This window comes from Crassostrea angulata, chromosome 8 (assembly GCF_025612915.1).
Source record: "Crassostrea angulata isolate pt1a10 chromosome 8, ASM2561291v2, whole genome shotgun sequence".
Lineage (NCBI taxonomy): Eukaryota > Metazoa > Mollusca > Bivalvia > Ostreida > Ostreidae > Magallana > Magallana angulata.
In genome coordinates, this window is record NC_069118.1 from 6048110 (window position 1) to 6074067 (window position 25958).

At 35.6% G+C, this 25958-nt stretch overlaps 3 protein-coding genes across 3 annotated transcripts in view; all 3 read left to right on the forward strand.

Annotated features, from left to right (window-relative positions):
• LOC128161574 (NACHT domain- and WD repeat-containing protein 1-like) overlaps positions 1-6712 on the forward strand; it is a 33643-nt gene extending 26931 nt beyond the window's left edge. The window contains exons 26-28 of the mRNA XM_052824887.1: positions 4259-4425; positions 5941-6073; positions 6190-6712. Coding sequence (XP_052680847.1) covers positions 4259-4425; positions 5941-6073; positions 6190-6335 — 446 coding nt within the window. The 3' untranslated portion in view covers positions 6336-6712. The remainder of the gene's footprint in view (positions 1-4258; positions 4426-5940; positions 6074-6189) is intronic.
• Positions 6713-11622: 4910 nt separating this feature from the next.
• On the forward strand, positions 11623-13619 carry LOC128161573 (putative uncharacterized protein DDB_G0271982). The gene is made up of 2 exons (XM_052824886.1): positions 11623-12791; positions 13066-13619. The coding sequence occupies exon 2, from the start codon at positions 13209-13211 to the stop codon at positions 13617-13619; it is 411 nt and encodes a 136-aa protein (XP_052680846.1). The 5' UTR covers positions 11623-12791; positions 13066-13208.
• Positions 13620-13622: 3 nt separating this feature from the next.
• LOC128161571 (uncharacterized) lies at positions 13623-18826 on the forward strand. Its single transcript, XM_052824882.1, has 2 exons — positions 13623-17994; positions 18493-18826. The coding sequence occupies exon 1, from the start codon at positions 13818-13820 to the stop codon at positions 17649-17651; it is 3834 nt and encodes a 1277-aa protein (XP_052680842.1). The 5' UTR covers positions 13623-13817; the 3' UTR covers positions 17652-17994; positions 18493-18826.
• Positions 18827-25958: the final 7132 nt, after the last annotated feature.

Here is a 25958-nt window from a genome sequence, read left to right on the forward strand (position 1 = left end):
GACTTCGGTAAATCAAACAGTTAACTGTTCACCTGCGCAAATTAAGCAAAATCGGATGTAGGGGTACTGAAATAAAATTCATTCTATCGGTAATTCGGCATTATCTTTTGCGTAATGGTACATGTAGATTAATTCAATAGGTTTTGTTGAGATGCTCGGCATTTTTTCGAGTTTATTCAGTTTAAATAGAGTTTGATATCGCTGACGGAAATATGTAGGTATATACATGTATATATATGATTCATTTCGAAAAAATAAATTGTGTTCTTTATTTGTTATACATGTAGTGCATGTTTCTTGTGTTTAATTGTTTACAATTTCTATTTACTAACCATATTTGAGTGTTAAGCTTCTAATTATAAGCAAGATACAGAGATTTGCTCACAATTCTATGTTTGTACACAGATCTTAAAAACTAAAGCTTAAAAAAGTAATAAAATTGTCAATATTTATTAAGAAAATTTTCGAAGTCTGTTCTTCCAGAAACCAACTTTAACAACTTATTGTATTGTAAACTTAACCTTTTTAGCTCACCTGAGGGGCCACAATGGGGGGGGGGGGGGGTCGAAGTTTAACAAATGAATATATAGAGTAAATCTTTAAAAATCTTCTCCTCAGTAACTAGTCAGCCAGGAAAGCTGAAACTTGTGTGAAAGCATCATCAGGTAATGTAGATACAAATTTGTGAAAATCATGATCCCCAGAGGTAGGGTGGGGCCACAATGAAGGATCGAAGTTTTACATTGGAATATATAGAATAAATCTTTAAAAATCTTCTTCTCAGAAACTAATCGGCCAGGAAAGCTGACACTTGTGTGGAAGGATCCTCAGGTAGTGTAGATTCAAAGTTATGAAAATCATGACCCCCGGGGTACGGTGAGGCCACAGTGGGGGATCGAAGTTTAACATAGGAATATATAGAGTAAATCTTTAAAAATCTTCTTCTCAGAAACTAATCAGCCAGGAAAGCTGAAACTTGTGTGAAAGCATCCCCAGGTAGTGTAGATTCATAGTTGTGAAAATAATGACCCCCGGGGGTAGGGTGGGGCCACAATGGGGGATCGAAGTTTAAAATAGGAATATATAGAGTAAATCTTTAAAAATCTTCTTCTCAGAAACTAATCAGCCAGGAAAGCTGACACTTTTGTGGATGCATCCTCAGGTAGTGTAAATTCAAAGTTGTGAAAATCATGACCCCCGGGGGTAGGGTGGGGCCACAATTGGGGATCGAAGTTAAACATAGGAATATTTAAAGTAAATCTTTAAAAATCTTCTTCTTAGAAACTAATCAGCCGGCAATGCTGAAACTTCTTCGGAAGCATCCTCAGGTAGTGTTGATTCAAAGTTGTGAAAATAATAACCCCTGGGGGTAGAATGGGGCCACAATGGGGGGTCGAAGTTTAACATGATTATATAGAGTAAATCTTTAAAAATCTTCTTCTCAGAAACTAATTAGCAAGGAAAGCTGAAACTTGTGTGGAAACATCCTCAGGTAGTGTAGATTCAAATTTGTGAAAATCATAACCCTGGGGGTAGGTTTGGGCCACAATGGGAGGTCGATGTTTTACATAGGAATAAACAGAGTAAATCTTTAAAAATCTTCTTCTCAGAAACTAATCAGCCAGGAAAGCTGAAACTTGTGTGAAAGCATCCTCATGTAGTGTAGATTCATAGTTGTGAAAATCATGATCCCCAGGGGTAGGGTGGGGCCACAATAGGGGGTCAAAATTTAACAAAGGAATATATAGGGTAAATCTTTAAAAATCTTCTCAGAAACTAATCAGCCAGATGTTTCTTTATAATTGTTAAGACTTTGGCCCCAGGACAATTCTTTGGCCTCCCGAGAAGGTTCAGAGTTTGATGTACGTTTATATCTAATATATAAACTATTGTTAAGGATCATTTTGAGAACTGTAATACTCAACATATGATATGACTATAAAATCATCTTGTTAGAAAAGGGACTAATGATTATAAACATAAGAATATCCAGGGGAAATGGATTTTATTTATACAGGATCTACATGTATTATTGTACATTGTCCAGATAGTTTGTATTAAGACTCCATTAAGCTGATTTTATCATACCTATTGTTCCTCAGGTGAGCGATGTGGCCCATGGGCCTCTTGTTTTTGGAATTTGTCTAGTCTTAAAATCTTCCCCTGACAACGAGGGCGGAAGATGCGAAAATAAAATTACTTTACTTTTTGTAATACAATGTTTAGTTTCCATTGTTCACAGTACATGATAAAGCTTTGGTTTAATGTCTATAGAAGTGTTGACTTCCATTTCCGTTGATTTTAAAATAATTCAGTTCTGAGAAGATACTACAATACGTTATTATATTTTTACACCTGCCTTTGAAATTATTTTATTCTGAAGATTTTATGGATCCACCAACAACGAAATCTCCAAAAAAGAGGAAAATGTAAAATTGGATTGAATTATCAAATTGAGCATGTACGAAACTGTTACGTATGGTAGATGCCTGGTCCCAAAACCAATTAAGATATTAATCATGTACATATCGACTATGATTTAATACTCAATAATATGAAATGAAAACAGTTTTCAAATAAAATAGAAAGCCGAGAGAGACTGATACGCGGGGGAAAAGAATGGGCTTTAGCTATACATTTTTTTAAGGAAAACGAATTTAATTGCCTACATCCAACAAACGGCACTTCTATTATAATAGTTCTTCGTTGAATATGACGAGAGAACTTTCGTCTTTGCTAGAACCAAAGAATGTAAAGACAGGCATATTTTTCTTTGTTTTTATTGCATTGAAATGAATCTTGATCAAGTGTTAATTATATTGACGTTCTAATACTTGTGTTCATCGTTTGTTCATGTTCCTTGCTGTTTTAGAGTAAACCAAAGGCAAACTTAATTCACATAGTTTAAAGCAATATGAGCTGCATTTTTCATGTTGAATTTTTTTTTACTAAAATGTACTTTCTACAAAAATGACAAAAATTTCATGGTTTTTAAATTTCTGTTAGCCATATTTTTGTGAAAAAGACCATTAAGAAGCCTTATTTGGAGCAAAATTGAATTATTGTCGTCCTGTACAAAAATTGATTTGATATATATATATATTCTTTATAAGAAAAATATTTCCTTTGACAAAGTTACTGATGTTTTAAAATCTTATTAATCGTCAAAAAGGTTTAAGGATGGAGTCTTTTCATTATCAAACATACTTCTTATAATAAGAAATGCATGAAATTTTGACACAGTCAAACGGATCATATTACTTAATGATTCTATCAGTTTAATTAAATTTGACCTTTTTGTTTTCGGATAAAGGTCAGGTCAAGGTCACTACCTTTTCCCTCAACGTAAAGAGTGATAAAAATATTGTAGCTCTTTATAGTTCTGTAGACATTTGTTTAAGATTTGAAGATTCAAATCTTCAATGAAATCATAGACCATGAGAGTGTCTATCAGCTTATACTACTAAATTGGAATAAATATTTATACTAAAATTGATATTGCTTAGCCCGCATTTCCTCTAATTTTCTTAAATTTTGAAGAAATTTTGATTTTTTTTTCATGCTTCCAATAATAAAGCATTTCTAATTTTAATGTATTATGAAGACTTTATATAAAGATATAAATTGACAGAAAAGCTAATATATTGACCGTTTCATAAGAGAGAAAAACTGATTTTAGTGATTTTTCCACAAAAATCAATGTATAGAATGGGCGCTTTAAAAAGCTTATAAAAATTTTATTTGATAGGCAAATCATATTTTAAAAACATATTCTGAAACCCAAGTATCATATTATTAGTTCACATTAGTAAAAAAAATTCCAACATTATTGTTATTGTTTTTAAAATGCTAAAACAGACTCATTATATATATATAATCTGCAGCAATTCTGAATTGCGCAACATGTGATATTTTCCTACGCCAAAAATATAGTCCTTGTTCCATTCTAAACATTGAATACAATTTTCTATGCCAAGTTGTATGATAGTAAAAAAGAAAGAAAAATATACTATTTTAATTTCCTTTCATCTTGATTTAATGAACAATTAATCAAATTTACGTTTGACAAGTCGAAACCCAGAAAAGACTCCTTCCTTAAGTTATATGCAGACTTGTCATACCAGCAGGTTTTAGCAGCAATTTAAAATAAAATTCCAAAAAAAAAAATACAGCTCATATTGCTTTAAACTTCTACTCTGAAATAATTACAGGCTCAAAAACTTAAAAAAAAAAAACTAATTAACATTTATATGTCAAGGCAAACTTCACATGAAGCTGAGCGGCCATACCGATGTGCTTGACCTAGTGATGGCGCCGGGGGGTACTTTCCTGATGTCTTACTGTGACATGGAGGAGGAAAACTTGATGAGGATCTGGGACGTGGACAGCTGGGAGTGCATGGCCACCTACCGGTCAGAAATTGTGGTGCGTGAGTAAGATAAAATGTTTGGTAGTCTATTTATATCAAGGAGACTGGATGGTCAACAAATTAACCATCAAATCTACTCAAAATTTTAAGATATGTTAAACTATATTAAGCTATATTTACATTCCAAATATTTTTTGCATGTAAAGTGTGTGAAAAGACACTGCAGTTATAAGACCGTAACACACACAGGGTACTCAAAGGTTAGAATGTCTAGTTTTATGATGACGTCACAAACGTTGAACGCTGTAAAATGCAACGTCACAAGCGAGAATCAAAGTTCACGCTTGCGGCTGTTACAGTGGCTCTTCCATTAATTTGAACTTACCTTTAGGATAAAACAGAAATTTTGACGTAAAAATCACATTTGCAGACAAGGAAATAAGTTTAAAAAAATGTAAATATAAGCATTTAATCATTATTTTTTGAAAGATATAGTCTCATAACTGCAGCGGTGTGTGCATACAAATTTTCATAACGCGCTAGTGCGAGTTATTCAATTTGTATGCACACACCGCTGCAGTTATGAGACTATATCTTTCAAAAAATAATGATACAATGCTTAAATAAACTATTATTTCGTAAAGAAAAAAAACGTACGTTTTATCTTTTTAAAACAGGTCAGAAATCGTGGTGCATATGTATAAAAATGAAATTTATTGTGCCATTGGTAATTAATTAATATAAAGTGTAAAAAAGGAAAAGAATTGAATATTTTAAAACTTGAAAGTATGAATAATGATACATGTACTAGAAGCTGTAAGAGGGTAAATATATTTTCATGATTCATGATTTGAACTGTTGGAGAGGTAAAAGATGATGTCATTGGAATTTCAATAATAAGATGGAAGTTAAAAAGTTTACCGGGATATTGTTAGTCATGTGATCGAATTTATGAACTTGATTGGTCACGTGATTAAGTCCAGTGACGTCTGAGGGGCTTTTCAGAAGATTTGATCACATACCAACCATGCAAGATCAAATTCCGACGATTTTTTAAAACTGCTATTTATTACTTACATGTACATGTATTTACATTTGAAAAAAAAACCGTTCAGAATTGTTAACATTACCGAAATTTTATGTTTTTTAAAACAATATTCAAAACAACAAGCGATAAGCGCGTGCTATGATCATTGTGACGTTTAGAAGAAATTCATACAAAATTGAACGTTTTCGCTATTCTGAAGATTCATATAAGGAAATATGTTTGTAAATGTAAATGTGTTGTGATGCAAAGTATGGAACCAAATTATATAAATTACTATATAGTAACCGTCATAACTCATGAAAGCTTTTGAATCAATCACATGTCGTTGTAAAAATAAATCACGATGGTAGTTTCCGAAAAGAAATGCAAATATTGTAAATTCAGAATCCCTTCCTTCTTTACGAACATAGAATACAAATTTTGAAGCGGATATTTGAAAGCAGCTACTAGTATTACATAGAAGGAACATGTATGTTTTGGCAACGGCCACCTTCCACCATTCACGCGATGTTTCTTTTTCCAGTTTGGTCGAATGACTGCAGGGACTGACGGGAAAAGCTTTCTTGCAGAGATAGACGACAATGTCGTACAGCTCACACTGAATGATTACGACAGAGAGGAGCTGGAGAAACTAGAAATCAAAAACAAACCCAAAGGTCTGTCTGTAGCTGATACAACAAAAGCCAATTACTCTCCTTCACGGAATTCGAAGCAAATATCAACATAAACAGGGGTTGCATTTTAACTTCACATTTATTGCTCTGTTTTGTAGAGTTGGATTACAAATTGAAGGTTTTAAGTGACGATGACAACAGGGTATCAGAAGGGGACCCAGATAAAGAAGAAAAGGAGAAGGATTTTGTTTTTTCAGATGATGACGATGAGAACAAGGAAGAGGACGATGGAAAAGAGGAATAGAATGAGGAAAAGAGGAACAGGATGAGGAGGAGGAATAGAATGTGGAAAAAGAGGAAGAGGATTAGGACAAACTTTAACTCAATTAGTTCAGTTAGATTAATTACTTGTTGAAAAAATATTATTAACATTACTCGGCAGCTGAAAAATGGACACCTATTTCTTGATATTTGCTTTATCAGAATGTACAACTTTGTGAACAATACATCTTCATGTCATATAGAATAGATCCAGTATTTATAGGCTAATCTGCATTCTTTTCTATGGACAAAGCTTTAGCCTAATATTATCTTTAATTCAAGGTCGTTAATCTATTACCGATATCTATCTAACAAAACCTTTTATGATACACAAACTAATAATAAAGCATAAAAAATCTGCTTGGTCTTTTCCGTGTAAAGTTTCAGTAAACTATTGTCTTTGTTGCCAAAAACGACCCAATGTCTTCGTGAATTTCTGAAGGATATGACAGTTACTGTATATTCCTTAATAAAACGCGAGGAAATGAAGTTCGTACATCTCGCGGATCTCACCTTTCTTTTGGACAGATGTAAACTTAAGAATTAACTAGTACTGTCCTAATGGGACTAATACCCCCGCAAGGCTAATTTCAAATGAGACAAATAATTGAATCGAATAATAAAGGTTTGGAACGGTTTATTCCCGTTTTCCACACATTTGAAAATCAGGTATCGAAAAAATGTGTGCGAAACGGGAATTTGGTTAACCTGTGTACTGTATGGTATTACAAGCAAACAAAGGCACCCTTGTCGGGACAAACGATAATTTGTTAGGGGCTGTGTAGCGAATGAATACACCTAATTAAAGAAAATCGCCAGAACTAAACTTGTATTACGTGCAAAACCTTAATAATATGTACAGTGTACACTACGTGTGCTTTGTTTTGTAAAAAATAAAGAGAATGGGATTGACTTTCAGCTGAATGTGAAATTATTAAATTTGAATAGCGGAAAATTATAATAGTAAGGATTCACTGATTTTGTATTGTTTGGTTAAATGGCTAGTCACATTCCATTAACTTATTCACCTATACGGAAAATCTACAATAATTGTATGGGTGCCTGGTACAGCTGTTTAACGGCATTTTGTACATAACGTCTAGTCAATCACCGAGAAAATTTTCTTACGAAGACCTTTTCGTCCTTAGCGCATCTTATGTGCATGATAAGGGATTTTGTTTGAACTTTACAATGCTCTCTCGTTGTTTCTTTAAAGATGCTACAGAGCGTGTTATAAGTCAAATTCGTTATGTTAAGTTGTTCTCCCTTCACAATATCTGGTCACAACCCATTACATCTTGCCCTCTTGCATTGCAACAACCCCAAGGAGCAGCTAATCTCAATCGAGAGTGGGGGGGGGGTAACATTAGGTGATATTTCATACCTTTTTAAATATGTGTGCTCATGATAAGCGAGAATTTTGGTAGATATTTATTGCGATACGTAGCCATTCAGAGGCCATGTCACCTCAATTTCTCTAACGCTTCTATTATCACCAGATTAACACTGTCAACGGGATTTTAAAAAATTCGGCAAGTGCTTTTTGAAAGTCAAATAGATAGCATACTTTTTGGCAGTAAATCAATCAAATTTCAAATTTAGATGATTAGAGTTCTGCATGTTTAAATTAAAACGTTTCAACAAAGTTCAAGAGGGGCTTTCATCTCAAGATTTCGCCTCGGGGAATTTTTAATGAGATTTAAGAGGTTGATCCCGGCGGATTATCTACAAATTAGGTTAGGTCAAAGAATTAACCTATTTGTGTTGAATTCAAAACTTAAATCGAACTTGAAACTCCAATTTGTTATACCACCATTTAATTTCATCAATATTTATACATTTTTGTTACTTTGTTTACATTCGTTTGATGAATGAAAGGCCACACAATACAAACATTTACCAAAAGAGTACATAGATTTTATCTCAGATCCAGTCGTCTGCACTCTGTTACTCGAAGCTTTCCGGGACCTCACCGGTGCATCATTTGTTTCACCAACAAACAAGACATTTAAAACTTCATGGGTCCCGGTGATGACGTCATTACTGTACACCTGGCTGTCTTTACACCTTGAGTACAAGGGTACTTTTGGAGCCTGGGTCGTGCCGTGCCGTGTAGACATTTAGACCCGGTCTCGTCCTTGTCAAGGACTGTTTCACGCACTTTACCCTACCCCTTGATCAATTAGTAGCCTCTCAAAACGACAGCAAATTTATTTCAAGTTTTACAATCACAAATTATATTATAAAAACTTGAATTCAATTACCCAGCTTATTTGATTCGAAACAGAAGATGTAGCCTTTGTAATTCAAGGATGGAAAGATAAAAGGTTACGTAACAATTTCAATGCGACAAGGCCTACCATTTACAAGACACTGACAATTGAAGATTTAATGTTACCTAATACCCAATGATTTGCATTTTCATTAATTTCAAGTTTTTTAAAATTAATCGGTGCGTTTGGATTTGCATTGCAATTTTATCTCAATCTTCACGCGATTTTTTGAAGATTGTGTAACCATAATAATTATTTTATTGAACGAATAATAATCTTTATACCGAGATACGATCGCCTGCCCGAATCGTCTTTATGTGTTTCAAACAATAATTTTACCTTACTTTATTTAAATTTCTTTTGATTATTTAAAATTTACTATTAATATCAAATGATATACTTTAATTTACACGCACACAGAGAGAGAGAGAGAGAGAGAGAGAGAGGGAGAGAGAAAGTGTGTGTGTGTGTGTGTGTGTGTGTGTGTGTGTGTGTGTGTGTGTGTGTGTGTGTGTGTGTGTAATGCATTATACATGTAGATCCACCATGCACCGAAGTCAGTAAAAGTATACTAAGTAGTACATGTACAAGGAAGACTGTATGGCAAGTTACCTGTACTTTAGTCTCCATTGGATGTGACCCCAATTAGTACCGTGGACCCTCCCACCCCTGTTTATTTCCCGTGCTGGGTACCCACTAATTGGCTGTCGTATCGAGTGAAGAAAACCTCCACGTCGTACGCTGGTTTAATGATGGCCAAAAAAAAGTTATCATGCAAACGGTGTAATGAATATAAAACCCATTACCTTAAATATAAATTCTAGTTCGCTCAACGTTATTCCTTTCCACCCTGGTCTGCTCCACCCACCATTATAGCGGGCTTCTACTCAGACATGGTGTGACCTGAGGGTAACCTCACTGAGTGCAATAAACCACTTCAGGGATAATCATGTTTGGATAATTGTTGTAAAAATTACACTTTCTTGAACTTATTGATATAAACCCCGATATGGGCTGAGAGAGGCAAAACTGTACTCTGAACCCCAAAACTGTACCCACACACAAAACCAATGACTGTACCCACGCAGGGGTATCAATTTATAATTTGCTGGACACCGAGGGAGACAGATTTAAGTTGTTTTCAACCTTTTCTTACCTGTTGGTCTCATTTACAGTTATTTATGTTTGTAAAATTTAAGTCACGACCTTAAAGGAAAGTTGGATTCTACGGTTCTGGGGCCCGTTTCACTTAAAGGCGTACGCTCGGCGTAACCTTACGCCTGTCGTAAGTCCGGACTTAAGTCAAATATTTGGACTAAGGTCCGTTTCACTAAAAGGCGTAACTTTGCGCCCGCCTTAAGTTAAGACAAAAATCTACGCCTAGCCAAGGGTAGTCGTAACTTATGGCGTTAACAGGAATTGACTGCTAATTCTGTTGCTGAGAATATCGGTGCTGACTGTAATGTTAAATTGTACAATTTGTCATGTAAATTTCATTAAGTTCATATGAAATTAAGAAAATAGAGAGTTTTGATAGGTGGTACCAATTCTCGAATAGAAACTTACTTACCATGTTTTATGCACATTATTTATATTTGCACTTGCCGTTTACATGTTAAAATGACATATTTAGACGATCGATATATAGTTTTCATTCGATTATTTTTATTCAATAATTTGATTTACGTTTCATATATTTTTGTAAATTGGGCAATGAATAACGCAGAAAATATACATACATGATGCACATGTAGTACAAAGGTATATTTGTATAAGAAATGTCTAGCATTTCATCCCCCCCCCCAACTTCCATGCAAAATATGTGTGAGCGGGATATTTTGAAATTTAGAGCTCACTAAGTGAACTTTTGACTTTTATATTTTTCCCCCTCTTTTTTTCATTTTTGGTGAGTAAAAGGTGTTAGGTTAGATAGTTAAACAAATGTAAATTACAAAAGTATTTTCAGTATTGTTAAAATGTAAATACCAAAATATGATGAAAGCTCCAACTATGTTTTAGAGTCGTCAAAAGTCCTTAATTTTTTTAAATATTAGATAATTTATTTATCATACAACCGATGCAAAAACATTGACTCCAGATTAAATAGATTTTATTTTGTAGGTTACATACACCAACTCTTTATTAACTTCAAATTTATATGAAGCCTCGTTCAATATACTAAATACACATGTAAGTGTGCTTGGGTAGTTTATGTTGAGTCCACCATACGTCTGACACATACATCTTTACCTTGGATCTGATAACTTTGGTGAAACATTTACAAATAAACGTGCATGCACTTATGGTTTGTATGTACCCTTTCACTTAAATAATTCGAAAAAATAACTTCGGAAACAAATTGTGTAAAAAAGAAAATAGACTTGGAATTCATCATTTATTTCCTAGGTCATTTTTGCTCCACATTTTACATTGACACAAATCTTAATATGAAAGTAATAAATATATTTATCCGAGTCCCTTTGTTTTTTTTTTTTTTAGTTTTTTTTTGTTGCATGAAATATTAAAATTTCGTTATTTTTAGCATCTGTTATATGATTGTTCGATGCATGTTTAATATTGTCCAATCCATGGTTAAAAAGCTCATTCCTGCATTAATTCGCGATATTTTTTTTTTAAACAAATTCACTGATTTTTTTTCAATCAAGAGGAAACCAGAAAATTTAATAAAAAAATATATATATACTCCAGCCATAATTGACGCATGATCAAAAAAGAAATTCCAAGGATGTTCGAAGCATGGTTAAATCACCGTAGATATCGATAACAAAATAGTTCTGTTGAGTTAATAATTGTGAATGAACATGTCCTATATGCTTCATCAAATATATCTTTCAAATAAAACATTTTAGCAAGTTTTGCTGTGTTATTTTGTCACTTAACAGGATTAATATGCCTGATTACTTTACGGTTCTCTCTCTCTCTCTCTCTCTCTCTCTCTCTCTCTCTCTCTCTCTCTCTCTCTCTCTCTCTCTGTGACAATCACTGTTCATATCGAACACACCCGATTTTATTTTTCCCATAATTCTTTGCAACGTGCTTGGCCGACGCTAACAATAGGCGCTAAGATATACCCGGCCGAGCTGTCCAGCAATAAAGACGTGCTTAGTGTGTGAAGGGGGTATCGTGTTAGAAGCCTGTGTGGCATGTTTTAGTTTCACAAGTTCAGCATTTGACGCGGACACGGATAGCTGACCGTGGTAAGTATTTATTTAGTTTGGTGTAGTTTATTTGTAAATTTTTGCCTTTTTATTAGTATTACGCAGTCGTCCTATAAAGTCACCTTGACCATTGTTCACTGTAGAGTTACCTGTGTGTTCACTGATGTGTGACTTTAGCGAGAGTGTTTAAATGGAATTCGTCTTTTTCTATAGTACAGTTTTTGCTATGGCTGTATAAAGAAACGGTGATTTAAAGGGCTATTTTCTATGCGTTATTTTATTTTACAATTTATTGTCACTTTTTCCACTTAACTACTTGGGCGGAAGTGCGTCACCGGAAGTCTCAGACGCCATATTGTTTACTGTAAACAAATAACTTAGTTACCATATACTTACAATATTTTGAGATGTTGCCTTTAATATAATACTATTTATACATTATCATAGTTTGATACTATCAGTGAGATACTTATATGATGTATTATACAATATTGTTTTTATTATGGTGTTATGGTGTCACTTGTACACTTATTGTAGTGTCATATTGTTGATGTTGAGAAGATGATGATGTTATGGTGATGTCGATGACTACGATGATGATGATGGTCATGTCGATGATGATGATGGTGTAGATGATGTCGTTCATGGTGAAGTCGATGACGATGCGATGTTCATGTTGATGACGACGATGATGTTATGGTGATGATGACGACGACGATGATGATGGTCATGTCGATGAAGATGATGTAGATGATGTCGTTCATGGTGACGTCGGTGATGATTATGAAGTAGATGATTATGGTGATGACGATGATGTCTTTTATGATTATGGTGTTGTAGGCGATGATGTTGACGATAGTGTCGATGATTATGATGGCGATGGTGATGATGATGATTGTGGTGACGAAACTACTCTAGTTGTGGTTGTCCGTAGTTGGTCCAGGACTACAGCCCCGGAGATTCGGACACTCTTCTAATTTATTTTTGGTCATTTGTACACTTGTTGAGTGAAAGGTGTGTGAGTGTTTGTGTGGTTTAGTGTTTATATTTCTATCTTTTCTTTCTTTCTCTTATTTTTTTTGTTATTAAATTTTGTTAAATTTAAGATGTCTTGTTGTTGTTTGGAGTAGCCTTCGCTCATCCCGTTACAATTGGTGGCAGCGGTGGGATGAGTTGACTCCTCCAGATACTACAAGATATCTTTATAAGTGAACAGTTGCCAAGGTTTATTTTATTTTTCATTTTTTGATCTTTTTTGTAGTACATGTAAGAGCAAGTGTAGGTCGTTGTTTCCTTTTCCCTTGGTGAGTACATTATGTTAGGCAGATTGTTTTGTTAAAAGTTGAGAAGTTAGTCCCTTTATGAGATAATTTTGAGGTAAGTTGGTCTGTCAGTCAATGCACCATGTCTACTGTCAAGGAGATGCTGGAGCTACTTGAAGTGGGGACCAAGATGGGGATGAAGGATGAAGACCTTCAACAATTCGTGAAGGACGAACAGGCCAGAATGCGGGACGAACGTGAGAAACATAGAGTCGAGAGACAGGAGGAGAGAGACCGCGACTTCAAACTACAGATGGAGGAGAAAGACCGCGACTTCAAACTACAGATGGAGAAAGAGCGCGCCGCAAGAGAACATGATGAACGAGAGCACGCCCGATTGATAGAAGAAAAGAGACATCAGCAAAAACTAGAAGAACTGGAACTTGATCACAAACTGCAACTCGAGAGATCTCACATGAAGCCGAGTGTTGTGACTAAAGAGGAGAAAGAAACTTCTCAAGTGATAAAAGGACCAAAACTTCCTCCGTTTTAGGATTCGAAAGACAACATTGACGCGTACATTCAAAGATTTGAGATATACGCAACAACGCAGAAATGGAATAAAGACACGTGGGGGACTCATCTTAGCGCATTACTCAAAGGAAAGGCACTGGATGTGTTCGCAAGACTCTCACCCGAAACAGCACTTGATTTCAACGAGTTGAAGAACGCCCTGTTGAAACGATTTGACATGACGGAGGACGGTTTCCGCAAGAAGTTCCGATTTTCAAAACCAGACGGAAGTGAAACTTTTATGCAATTTTCTACCAGACTGGACAGTTACCTTGAGCGGTGGATTCAGCTGTCTAAGACTAACAAGACATTCGATGATCTGAAGGACTTGTTCTTACGTGAACAGTTTTTATTGTGTTGCTCGAAAGAACTTGCCTTATTCCTAAAGGAGAGGATTCCTACTTCGATCCAAGACATGGCGCGATACGCGGACCAGTTTGCTGAGGCCAGAACAGTGACATCCTCTTCACTTACGCAAAAACCGCTCTTTGACAGACGACAGCAGTCCGATAGACAACCGCCGTACAAAGATTCCGTGCAACAAAACCAATCTGGAAATGCAGTGAAGTGTTATGAGTGCGGACGACAAGGACATAAAGCCTTTAACTGCAACTTCCGCAAAAGTCCGAATAACAGGCCGTTTAATTCGAGCGAGAAACAAGAAACAACACCGAAACATACTTACCCTAGTGATTTTCAACGTGGGTCGTACAATAATGGGAACCATGGATATCCAGGACGCGGTAGAGGTCGCCAAGGAGCCGCGAGTGTCGTCGAGAAACATGGAAACTTACCGTGTGTTGGTGATTCGGTTGCTTTCTGTGAAACGGAAATGCCAGTTGTGAAAGGATGTGTTGGCAATAAACTAGTGACTGTGCTAAGAGACACAGGTTGTAGTGGTGCCGTTATTCGTAGAGAACTGGTAAACGATGATCAACTAACAGGGACATCTCAACGATGCAAGTTAGCAGACGGTCGTATTATTGATTCAGATGTGGCTAGAATTGATGTCGATACTCCTTACTTTACCGGAAGTGTTGATGCTTGGTGCTTTGATTCGCCTTCGTACGATCTTATTCTTGGTAATATTCGTGGAGTAAGGAAACCACATGAACCAAATCCAGCCTGGATTCATTCCGTTGAAAACATAGCAGCTGTTGAAACGCGTGCGCAACTGAAAAAGAAACAGTCTCCATACAAACCATTGAAAGTACCGGAAGCAATACGGGATGTATCGCCGGAGGATATCTTACAAGAACAACGAAACGACGAGACACTGAAAAAGTTATGGAGCTTAGCTGAGAGTGGACAGCTTAAACATTTCAGTGACGGCGGATTTTCAAAAATGTGTGAACGGAAGCAAATGTTGTTCAGAGAATTTTGCAGTCCCAAAGTGTCCAGTGGAAAACTTTTCCGACAGTTAATCGTTCCTCGGAAATACAGAACTATCGTCATGAAGATAGCACATGAAACGCTGATGGGTGGTCATCTGAGATCAAAGAAAACAACCGACAGAGTAGTGTCCGAATTTTACTGGCCAGGAATTCAGTCAGACATTAGACGGTTTTGCAGATCATGTGACGTGTGTCAGCGGACTATTCCAAAAGGAAAAGTACCTGCAGTACCGTTAGGACAAATGCCGCTAATTACAGAAGCGTTTCAACGAGTAGCAGTTGATCTTATAGGCCCTCTGCAACCAGTTACCGACAAAGGGAATCGTTACATTCTGACGCTTGTCGATTACGCAACCCGTTATCCCGAGGCTATTCCACTTCCTGGAATTGAGACAGAGCGAGTAGCGGAGGCACTGGTAGACATCTTTAGTAGATTAGGAGTTCCGATCGAGATGCTAACAGATCAAGGATCGCAATTCACATCGGACGTAATGAAAGAAGTGAGCCGTCTGTTGTCATTTAAACGGATTACTACTACTCCGTATCACCCCATGTGTAATGGACTCGTCGAGAAGTTCAATGGTACGTTGAAACAGATGCTAAAGAGGATGTGTGCTGAGCGACCAAGAGACTGGGATAAGTACATCAACCCATTACTCTTTGCATACCGTGAAGTACCACAGGAGAGCCTTGGTTTTTCGCCGTTTGATCTTCTCTATGGACGTACTGTTCGTGGTCCGATGACAATTCTTAAAGAACTTTGGACAAAGGAAATTCCTGACGAGGACGTTAAGACAACGTATCAATACGTACTTGACTTACGCACACGATTGGAAGAAACATGTGACATAGCTCGCCAAAACTTGGAGAAAGCTTCAAAACGTCAGCGCAAGTACTACAACAGGAAAACGCAAGGTCGTCAGATGAAAGAGGGAGACACAGTACTGGTTCTTCTACCGACAAAGTCAAACAAACTCCTCATGCAATGGAAGGGACCTTATAGTGTAATACAGAAGATAGGACATATGGACTACAAGATCGATATGGGAGGCAAGCTGAAAACTTTCCACGCAAATCTTCTTAAGAAGTATGTTGAACGAGATACATTGAACTGTGGTGTTTTGTCAACATGTGCAATTTCACTCATAGACTTTAGTGACCTAGATGATGATGAACAACAGGACTCTATTCTTATGCCACCTGTTACTCAAACCGAAACAGCAAAGGACATAAAGTTTGCAGACAGACTAACACCAGATCAGTTGGAAACTGCTAAATCACTGTGTGATTCGTTCTCAGATGTATTTACGGATATACCTGGAATGACGAACTTAGTGGAGCATAAGATTGTTGTGACATCGTCTGAACCTGTGCGTGTGAAACCATATCCAATTCCGTTCAGTACAGAGAAAACAATTACAGAAGAAGTTCAGAAAATGCTACAGTTGAATGTGATTGAGCCATCATCTTCCCCTTATTCAGCTCCAGTTGTCATAGCTCGGAAGAAAGATGGAACGAATCGATTTTGCATTGATTATAGACGACTGAACTGTGCTACTGTATTTGATGCAGAACCAATGCCCAGTCCAGAAAGCATATTTTCCAAAATGACCGGAAAGAAGTTTGTGTCAAAGATAGACTTAAGCAAAGGATACTGGCAAGTACCGATGGCTGACGAGAGTAAGCCGCTTACAGCCTTTTCCACACCATACGGATTGTACCAATTCAGGACAATGCCGTTTGGTCTTGTAAACGCGCCGGCAACATTTAGTCGTATGATGAGAAAACTACTTCAAGGTATGAACGGCGTAGAAAACTTTATCGATGATGTCATTGTTTTTACAGATACCTTTGAAGAACATCTACACATACTGAAGACTGTGTTCGAACGACTCAGAGATGCGGGACTTGCGGCCAGACCGACAAAATGTTTCATCGGATTTGACAAGATTGACTGTTTGGGACATATGGTGGGCAACAAGTGTCTAGAACCAGAACAGGACAAGATTGATGCAGTCAGAAATGCGCCAATACCACAAACCAAGAAACAGGTTCGTGCCTTCCTAGGCTTAGCAGGATTCTACAGAAAGTTTATTCCGAATTTCTCTGCGATAGCCATTCCACTTTCTGATCTTACGAAGAAGGGCCAACCAAATAAAGTTATTTGGACTGAAAGTCAGCAACGAGCTTTTGATACATTGAAACACATGTTATCAGAAAGGCCAATATTGAAGTTGCCAGAATTTAATGAAACCTTCATTTTACGCACGGACGCTGCAGATGATGGGATAGGTGCTGTGCTGTTACAGATGGAGGATGACGAGAAACTACCCGTAGCGTACGCCAGTAGGAAACTTCAACCAAGAGAAAAGGCATACGCTGTTATCGAGAAGGAGTGTTTGGCGGTAGTGTGGGGAATACAGAAGTTCCACCAGTACCTTTATGGACGCGAGTTTCTACTTGAAACTGATCACCAACCCCTGACCTACCTTAACAAAGCAAAGACAGAGAACTCCAGACTGATGCGTTGGGCTTTGCAGCTTCAGCCATACCGCTTTAGGATCATTGCAATCAAAGGAAGCGACAATGTGGGTGCGGATTACCTGAGTCGTCAGTGATATGTATAGTAGACAGTACAGGTATGTATATAGGTTTTATTGTAAATACGTGAGAATTTTCAAAATTCAGTGATTGTTTATTTGAAATTGCAGGACAATTTTTTAAGGGGGAAGGTGTGTGACAATCACTGTTCATATCGAACACACCCGATTTTATTTTTCCCATAATTCTTTGCAACGTGCTTGGCCGACGCTAACAATAGGCGCTAAGATATACCCGGCCGAGCTGTCCAGCAATAAAGACGTGCTTAGTGTGTGAAGGGGGTATCGTGTTAGAAGCCTGTGTGGCATGTTTTAGTTTCACAAGTTCAGCATTTGACGCGGACACGGATAGCTGACCGTGGTAAGTATTTATTTAGTTTGGTGTAGTTTATTTGTAAATTTTTGCCTTTTTATTAGTATTACGCAGTCGTCCTATAAAGTCACCTTGACCATTGTTCACTGTAGAGTTACCTGTGTGTTCACTGATGTGTGACTTTAGCGAGAGTGTTTAAATGGAATTCGTCTTTTTCTATAGTACAGTTTTTGCTATGGCTGTATAAAGAAACGGTGATTTAAAGGGCTATTTTCTATGCGTTATTTTATTTTACAATTTATTGTCACTTTTTCCACTTAACTACTTGGGCGGAAGTGCGTCACCGGAAGTCTCAGACGCCATATTGTTTACTGTAAACAAATAACTTAGTTACCATATACTTACAATATTTTGAGATGTTGCCTTTAATATAATACTATTTATACATTATCATAGTTTGATACTATCAGTGAGATACTTATATGATGTATTATACAATATTGTTTTTATTATGGTGTTATGGTGTCACTTGTACACTTATTGTAGTGTCATATTGTTGATGTTGAGAAGATGATGATGTTATGGTGATGTCGATGACTACGATGATGATGATGGTCATGTCGATGATGATGATGGTGTAGATGATGTCGTTCATGGTGAAGTCGATGACGATGCGATGTTCATGTTGATGACGACGATGATGTTATGGTGATGATGACGACGACGATGATGATGGTCATGTCGATGAAGATGATGTAGATGATGTCGTTCATGGTGACGTCGGTGATGATTATGAAGTAGATGATTATGGTGATGACGATGATGTCTTTTATGATTATGGTGTTGTAGGCGATGATGTTGACGATAGTGTGATAGTGTCGATGATTATGATGGCGATGGTGTTGATGATGATTGTGGTGACGAAACTACTCTAGTTGTGGTTGTCCGTAGTTGGTCCAGGACTACAGCCCCGGAGATTCGGACACTCTTCTAATTTATTTTTGGTCATTTGTATAAACATCATATTTTTTCTTGTTGAGTGAAAGGTGTGTGAGTGTTTGTGTGGTTTAGTGTTTATATTTCTATCTTTTCTTTCTTTCTCTTATTTTTTTTGTTATTAAATTTTGTTAAATTTAAGATGTCTTGTTGTTGTTTGGAGTAGCCTCCGCTCATCCCGTTACACTCTCTCTCTCACGCAAACACAATTGACAAGTTCTATCTGTTTATCTATCTAAAGAATATCTATCTATCTATATATCTATCTTCCTTTCTACTGTTTATGATCTGTCTGCGCATGTGCATAAGCTCGTTGTCAAGGACGTAAGTCTGTCCTTAACTTAGTCCGATACTAGTGTTTACGGCCAGGCGTACGCCTCTTAGTGAAACGCAGTTTACGCCGGACTAAATTTTGGCGTACGCCCTAAGGCCTGACTTAAGTTTCGTCGTATCCTACGCCTATTAGTGAAACGGGCCCCAGAAATCTAACTTCCTCTGTAACCGGCCTTGGTTCAGACAATTGTAGCTGGAAAAAATGAAAAAGAAAAAAACAGAAACAAAACAACAGACAAAGGTGTCTAAAATGGATTGAAAAAAATGTTTATATGTTCCATCATTAAATTAAAATGAACAATAATGAATTAAATTATTTGTAACTCTTCAAAAAATTTATTAAACCCTATTCTTTAAAGTGATAACCATGGTTTTAGGAAATTTGTTGAAATCGCAATATGATATGCACTGATCACCATGTTGCTTCAGACAGTTTTAATTGGATTGTGTGTGTGTATTCGAGGGGGAGGGGGGGGGAGGTTCCCTCCAAAATTGACCACTTGTACAATGTACGTATATTTTCATATGAGAAGAGACACAACTCTTGTTATGTCTCGTAGTGTTTTTAGCCCAATCTGAGGCCCGTTTCACTAAAAGGCGTAAGATACGACGAAACTTTAGTTAGGCCTTTGGGCGTACGCAAAAATTTAGTCCGGCGTAAACTGCGTTTCACTTAGAGACGTACGCCTGGCCGTAAACACTAGTATCGGACTAAGTTAAGGCCAGACTTACGTCCTTGACAACGAGCTTATGCACATGCGCAGACAGATCATAAACAGTAGAAAGGAAGATGTATATATATATATATATATATATATATATATATATATATATATATATATATATATATATATTCTTTAGATAGATAAAAAGATAGAAACTTGTCAATTGTGTTTGCGTGCGATATAGAGAGAGAGAGAGAGAGAGAGAGAGAGAGAGAGAGAGAGAGAGAGAGAGAGAGAGAGAGAGAACCGTAAAGTATTTAGGCAGTGACAAAATCACACAGCAAAACTTGCTAAAATGTTTTATTTGAAAGATATATTTGATGAGGCATATAGGATATGTTCATTCAAAATTATTAACCCAACAGAACTATTTTGTTATCGATATCTACGATGATTTAACCATGCTTCGAACACCCTTGGAATTTTGATCATGAGTCAATTATGGCCCGAGTATAAATATTTTTTTATTAAATTTTCTGGTTTCCTCTTGCTATATCATTGAAAGAAAATCAGTGAATTAGTTTAAAAATAGAAAATATAGCGAATTAATGCAGTAATGAGCTGTTTAACCATGGATTGGACAAAATTAAGAAAAAAATTATACAACAGATACTTAAAATAACGAAATTTTAATATTCATGTAAAAAAAAAAACACACCAAAACAAAACAAACAAACCAAAAAAAAAAAAAAACGAAAAAAAGGAAGAGGCTTGGATAAATATATTTATTACTTTCATATTAAGATTTGTGTCAAGGTAAAATGTGGAGCAAAAGTGACAGGAAATAATTGATGAATTCCATGTCTTTTTTTAACACAATTTGTTTACGAAGTTAACAGGTATTTTTCAGAATTATTTAAGTGAAAGGGTACATACAAACCATAAGTGCATGCATGTTTATTTGTAAATGTTTCACCAAAGTTATCAGATCCAAGGTACAGATGTATGTGTCAGACGTATTATGGACTCAACATAAACTACCCAAGTACACCTATATTTGTATTTAGTATATTGAACGAGGCTTCATATAAATTTGAAGTTAATAAAGAGTAGGTGTATTTAGCCTACGAAATAAAATCTATTTAATCTGCAGTCAGTGTTTTGCATCGGTTATATGATAAATACATTATCTAATATTTAAAAAAAAAATAGGGACTTTTGACGACTCTAAAACATAGTTGGAGCTTTCATCATATTTTGGTATTTACATTCTAACAATACTGAAACTACTTTTGTGATTAACCTTCGTTTAACTACCTAAGCTTACACCTTTAACTAACCAAAAATGAAATTAAAAAAAAGAGTAAAATATAAAATTCAAAAATCCACTTAGTGAGTTTTAAATTTCAATATATCCCGCTCACACATATTTTGCGTGGAAGTTGGGGAGGGGGATGAAATGCTTGAAATGCTAGACATTTCTGTGTACTATATGTGCATCATGTATGTATATTTTCTGCATTATTCATTGCCCAATTTACTAAAATATATGAAACGTAAATCAAATTATTGAATAAAAATAATCGAATGAAAACTATTTATCAATTGTCTAAATATGTCATTTTAACATGTAAACGGCAAGTGCAAATATAAAAAGAATGTGCATAAATCATGGTAAGAAAGTTTCTATTCGAGAATTGGTACCACCTATCAAAAACTCTCTATTTTCTTAATTTCATATGAAATTGATGAAATTAACTGACAAATTATACAATTTAACATTACCTTCAGCACCGATATTCTCAGCAACAGAATTAGCAGTTAATTCCTGCTTACGCCATAAGTTACGACTACCCTTGGCTAGGCGTAGATTTTTGTCTTAACTTAAGGCGGGTGCAAAGTTACGCCTTTTAATGAAACGGACCTTAGTCCAAATATTTGACTGAAGTCCGGACTTACGACAGGCGTAAGGTTACGCCGGGCGTACGCCTTTTAGTGAAACGGGCCCCTGTTTTATAAATGTTATGACGTATGGGGCTACACAAGCATAGATATTTTAGAAAAAGTAAATTCAAAATTTTTGAATTCGTATAACATATGTTAAAAAGTCTTGCTCCCCAAGCTTTATGGTGAAATTGGGGCATTAAAGCACAATTACCACTACTTAATTTTCTTGAAGTAATGCATTACATTACCATTAAATGAGTAAGAAATGCATTTCTATTACCATATGAAAAAAGTAAAGCTGACTAAAGAGTATATGCGAATTTTTCAAATATAGAACACCCTCAAACATTTTTACAAGTTCCCGTTCACTATCAGGTATAAAATTTAATGACTAATTCAATATGAAGATTACTGTTGCACTTTATGATCATCAAAGTTTAAACGTTTCATCTTTTAAGTGCATCCTGTTTGAAAATCTTTCAAGCTACATGTATATTGAATATACGTTCTACAGAAGCAGTGGAAGCTTGAACTGAAAGATTGTTTTGCAATCTTTATCTTTGGATAAGTAATTTTCTAATATACAGAACACATCATCGTCGCTTTACTTTTATAGTTATGCGTTTTAACTACCACTGCTTTGCAGTTTTGAGTTGTACTTATTAGTTATATACAATGGTAAATTTTAAAAAGTAAAAAATAATATTCAACATTTCAATATTCTGTATCATTGTAAGTGTATCATATCATATCATTCTCTTTTGAGAGGGACAGGCATAGCTAGCGTTCGTCCATTTCTCATAAGAGAATACATATTACACATGCATATATGGGAGAATTTAAGGCCACAGGCACGTAGCAACCGGGGGGGGGGGGGGGGTGGGTGGCCCCTTTCTTTTCGTCGCAGCAAAGATTTTGCTTGAAATTACATTTAAAAAAGTGAATTATCAAGGAGTTGGTACCCCCTTCACATTTTTTTAGACCAAGTTAATATTGAATAGTAAAAACAAGAAAATGAACAATGAAATTGAAGTTATAGGTGTACTACGCTAACCCCCTCCCCCTCCTCCCCCCCCCCCCCGATTTAGGGGAGTAGCTTTTCTTTCTTTTTTATTTTAAAAACGATGCTACGTGCCTGAAGGGAAACTTAAAAGAAGGTAAGTCGGCGGATATATTGGTTCTGTTTATGACAGAACATATGGCTGATCACAACAAAAAATTCAGGAATTAAATCTTAGACACGGTAGTGTCCCAGTTAAGGTAAACTTCAGGGGCCCGTTTCACTAAAAGGCGTACGCCTGGCGTAACCTTACGCCTGTCGTAAGTCCGGACTTAAGTCAAATATTTGGACTAAGGTCCGTTTCACTAAAAGGCGTAACTTTGCATCCCCCTTAAGTTAGGAGAAAAATCTACGCCTAGCCAAGGGTAGTCGTAACTTATGGCGTTAACAGAAATTGACTGCTAATTCTGTTGCTGAGAATATCGGTGCTGACCGTAATGTTAAATTGAACAATTTCTCATGTTAATTTTATTAATTTCATATATAAGAAAATAGAGAGTTTTGATAGGTGGTACCAATTCTTGAACAGAAACTTTCTTACCATTTTTTTTTAAATTTGCACTTGCCGTTTGCATGCTAAAATGACATATCAAGACAATCGATATATAGTTATATATTCGATTATTTTTAGTCAATAATTTGATTTACGTTTCATATTTTTTAGTAAATTGGGCAATGAATAATGCAGAAAATATACATACATGATGCACATGTAGTACAAAAGTATATTTGTATAAGAAATGTCTAGCATTTTAAGCATTTCACCCCCCTCCCCCAACCTCCACGCAAAATATGTGAGCTGGATATATTGAAATTTAAAACTCACTAAGTGAATTTTTGACTTTTATTTTTTCTTCTTTTTTTATTTAATTTTTGATGAGTAAAAGTTGTTACCTAAGTAGTTAAACTAAGACTAATCACAAACGAATTTTCAGTATTGTTAAAATGTAAATATCAAAATATGATGAAAGCTCCAACTATGTTTTAGAGTCGTCAAAAGTCCCTAATTTTTTTGGAATATTAGATAATGTATTTATCAAACAACCGATTCAAAACACTGACTCAAGATTAAATAGATTTTATTTTGTAGGCTACATACACCTACTTTTTATTAACTTCAAATATATGTGAAGCCGCGTTCAATATACTAAATACACATGTAAGTGTACTTGGGTAGTTTATGTTGAGTCCACCATACGTCTGACACATACATTTATTTATCATACAACCGATGCAAAACATTGACTCCCGATTCAATAGATTTTATTTCGTAGGTTACATACACATCCTCTTTATAAGCTTCAAATTAATATGAAGCCTCGTTCAATATTCTAAATACACATGTAAGTGTACTTGGGTAGTTTATGTTGAGTCCACCATACGTCTGACAAACACATTTACAAATAAACGTGCATGCACTTATGGTTTGTATGTACCCTTTCACTAAAATAAAAAAAACTAACTTCAGAAACAAATTGTGTAAAAAAAAATTAGACTTGGAATTCATCAATTATTTCTAAGGTCATTTTTGCTCCACATTTTACATAGATACAAATCTTAATATGAAAGTAATAAATATATTTATCCGAGCCTCTTCGTTATTTTGTTTTTTTTTCCATGAAATATTAAAATTGCGCTGTTTTTAGTATCTGTTGTATGGTTGTTCGATGCTTGCTTAATATTGTCCAATCCATGGTTAAAAAGCTCATTACTGCATTAATTCGCTATATGTTCTATTTTTAAACAAATTCACTGATTTTCCTTCAATGATATAGCAAGAGGAAACCAGAAAATTTAATAAAAAAATATTTATACTCAGGCCATAATTGACGCATGATCAAAATAGAAATTCCAAGGGTGTTCGAAACATGGTTAAATTCTCGGAGATATCAAAAACAAAATAGTTCTGTTGAGTTAATAATTGTGAATGAACATGTCCTATATGCTTCATCAAATATATCTTTCAAATAAAACATTTTAGCAAGTTTTGCTGTGTGATTTTGTCACTTAACAGGATTAATATGCCTGAATACTTTACGGTTCTCTCTTTTTCTCTCTCTTTCTCTCTCTCTCTCTCTCTCTCGCGCAAACACAATTGACAAATTTCTATCTAAAGATATTATCTATCAACATATCTATATATTTATCTATCCATCTTCCTTTCCGCTGTTTATCATCTACGGGCCCCTGGGGCTCGTCTCATAAAGGGTCGTACGTCCAGACTTAGCGCTGCGCCGGTGTAAATACGGGACTAGTTTGAATATTTGCGTTTCATGAAAGAGCGCAATTTTACGTCCGACTAAATTAAGCCAAATTAAGTAGGCGTAAGTCCGGACGTAAACATATATAAGCATATATTTAACGAGACGACGATTGTATTTTATCACAAATGCGATTTAGGTTACATGTATTGTCACATTCGGATACTGAGAAAGAACGATTAATTCTGGAATTTGATTGCCACGGGAGTTTCTGCAGAATTGATGTGCACACGTGGGTTTCTCCCGAATAAATGTGCAAGAGAGAGAAAGAGAGAGAGAGAGAGAGAGAGTCATAGCATAATTTATATAAAAAATTTCCCTAATTTTAATTTTATGTGTTGTATTTGATAAACTAACATTATATTTTTTCTCAACCATTGTTTTTTTTTTACAACATTTGCAATGAACAAGTTTACATCACATTTATTAATAACTTCACCTTTTAAAAATCTTTCATTAAAATTGCTTCCCCAAAAAAAATAGCTTATATTTTTTGGTAATTTATACAGTATATTTTTTGTAATATAGGATGAAGGTACCTTTAAATGCATTAATATTGAATGCAAACAATACTGAAAATCTAAGCCGATTAAACTCTATAAATAATGCATTCATTTTGTTTTATAACCCCTAAAATTCATTTCAATCGAAATGATAAAAATCGACAGAGGTCAGAAAATTAGATGCAAACATCAATATGACAAATGAATTTACACAGACCCAGCACATTCAACTTGAAATGTTCAATAT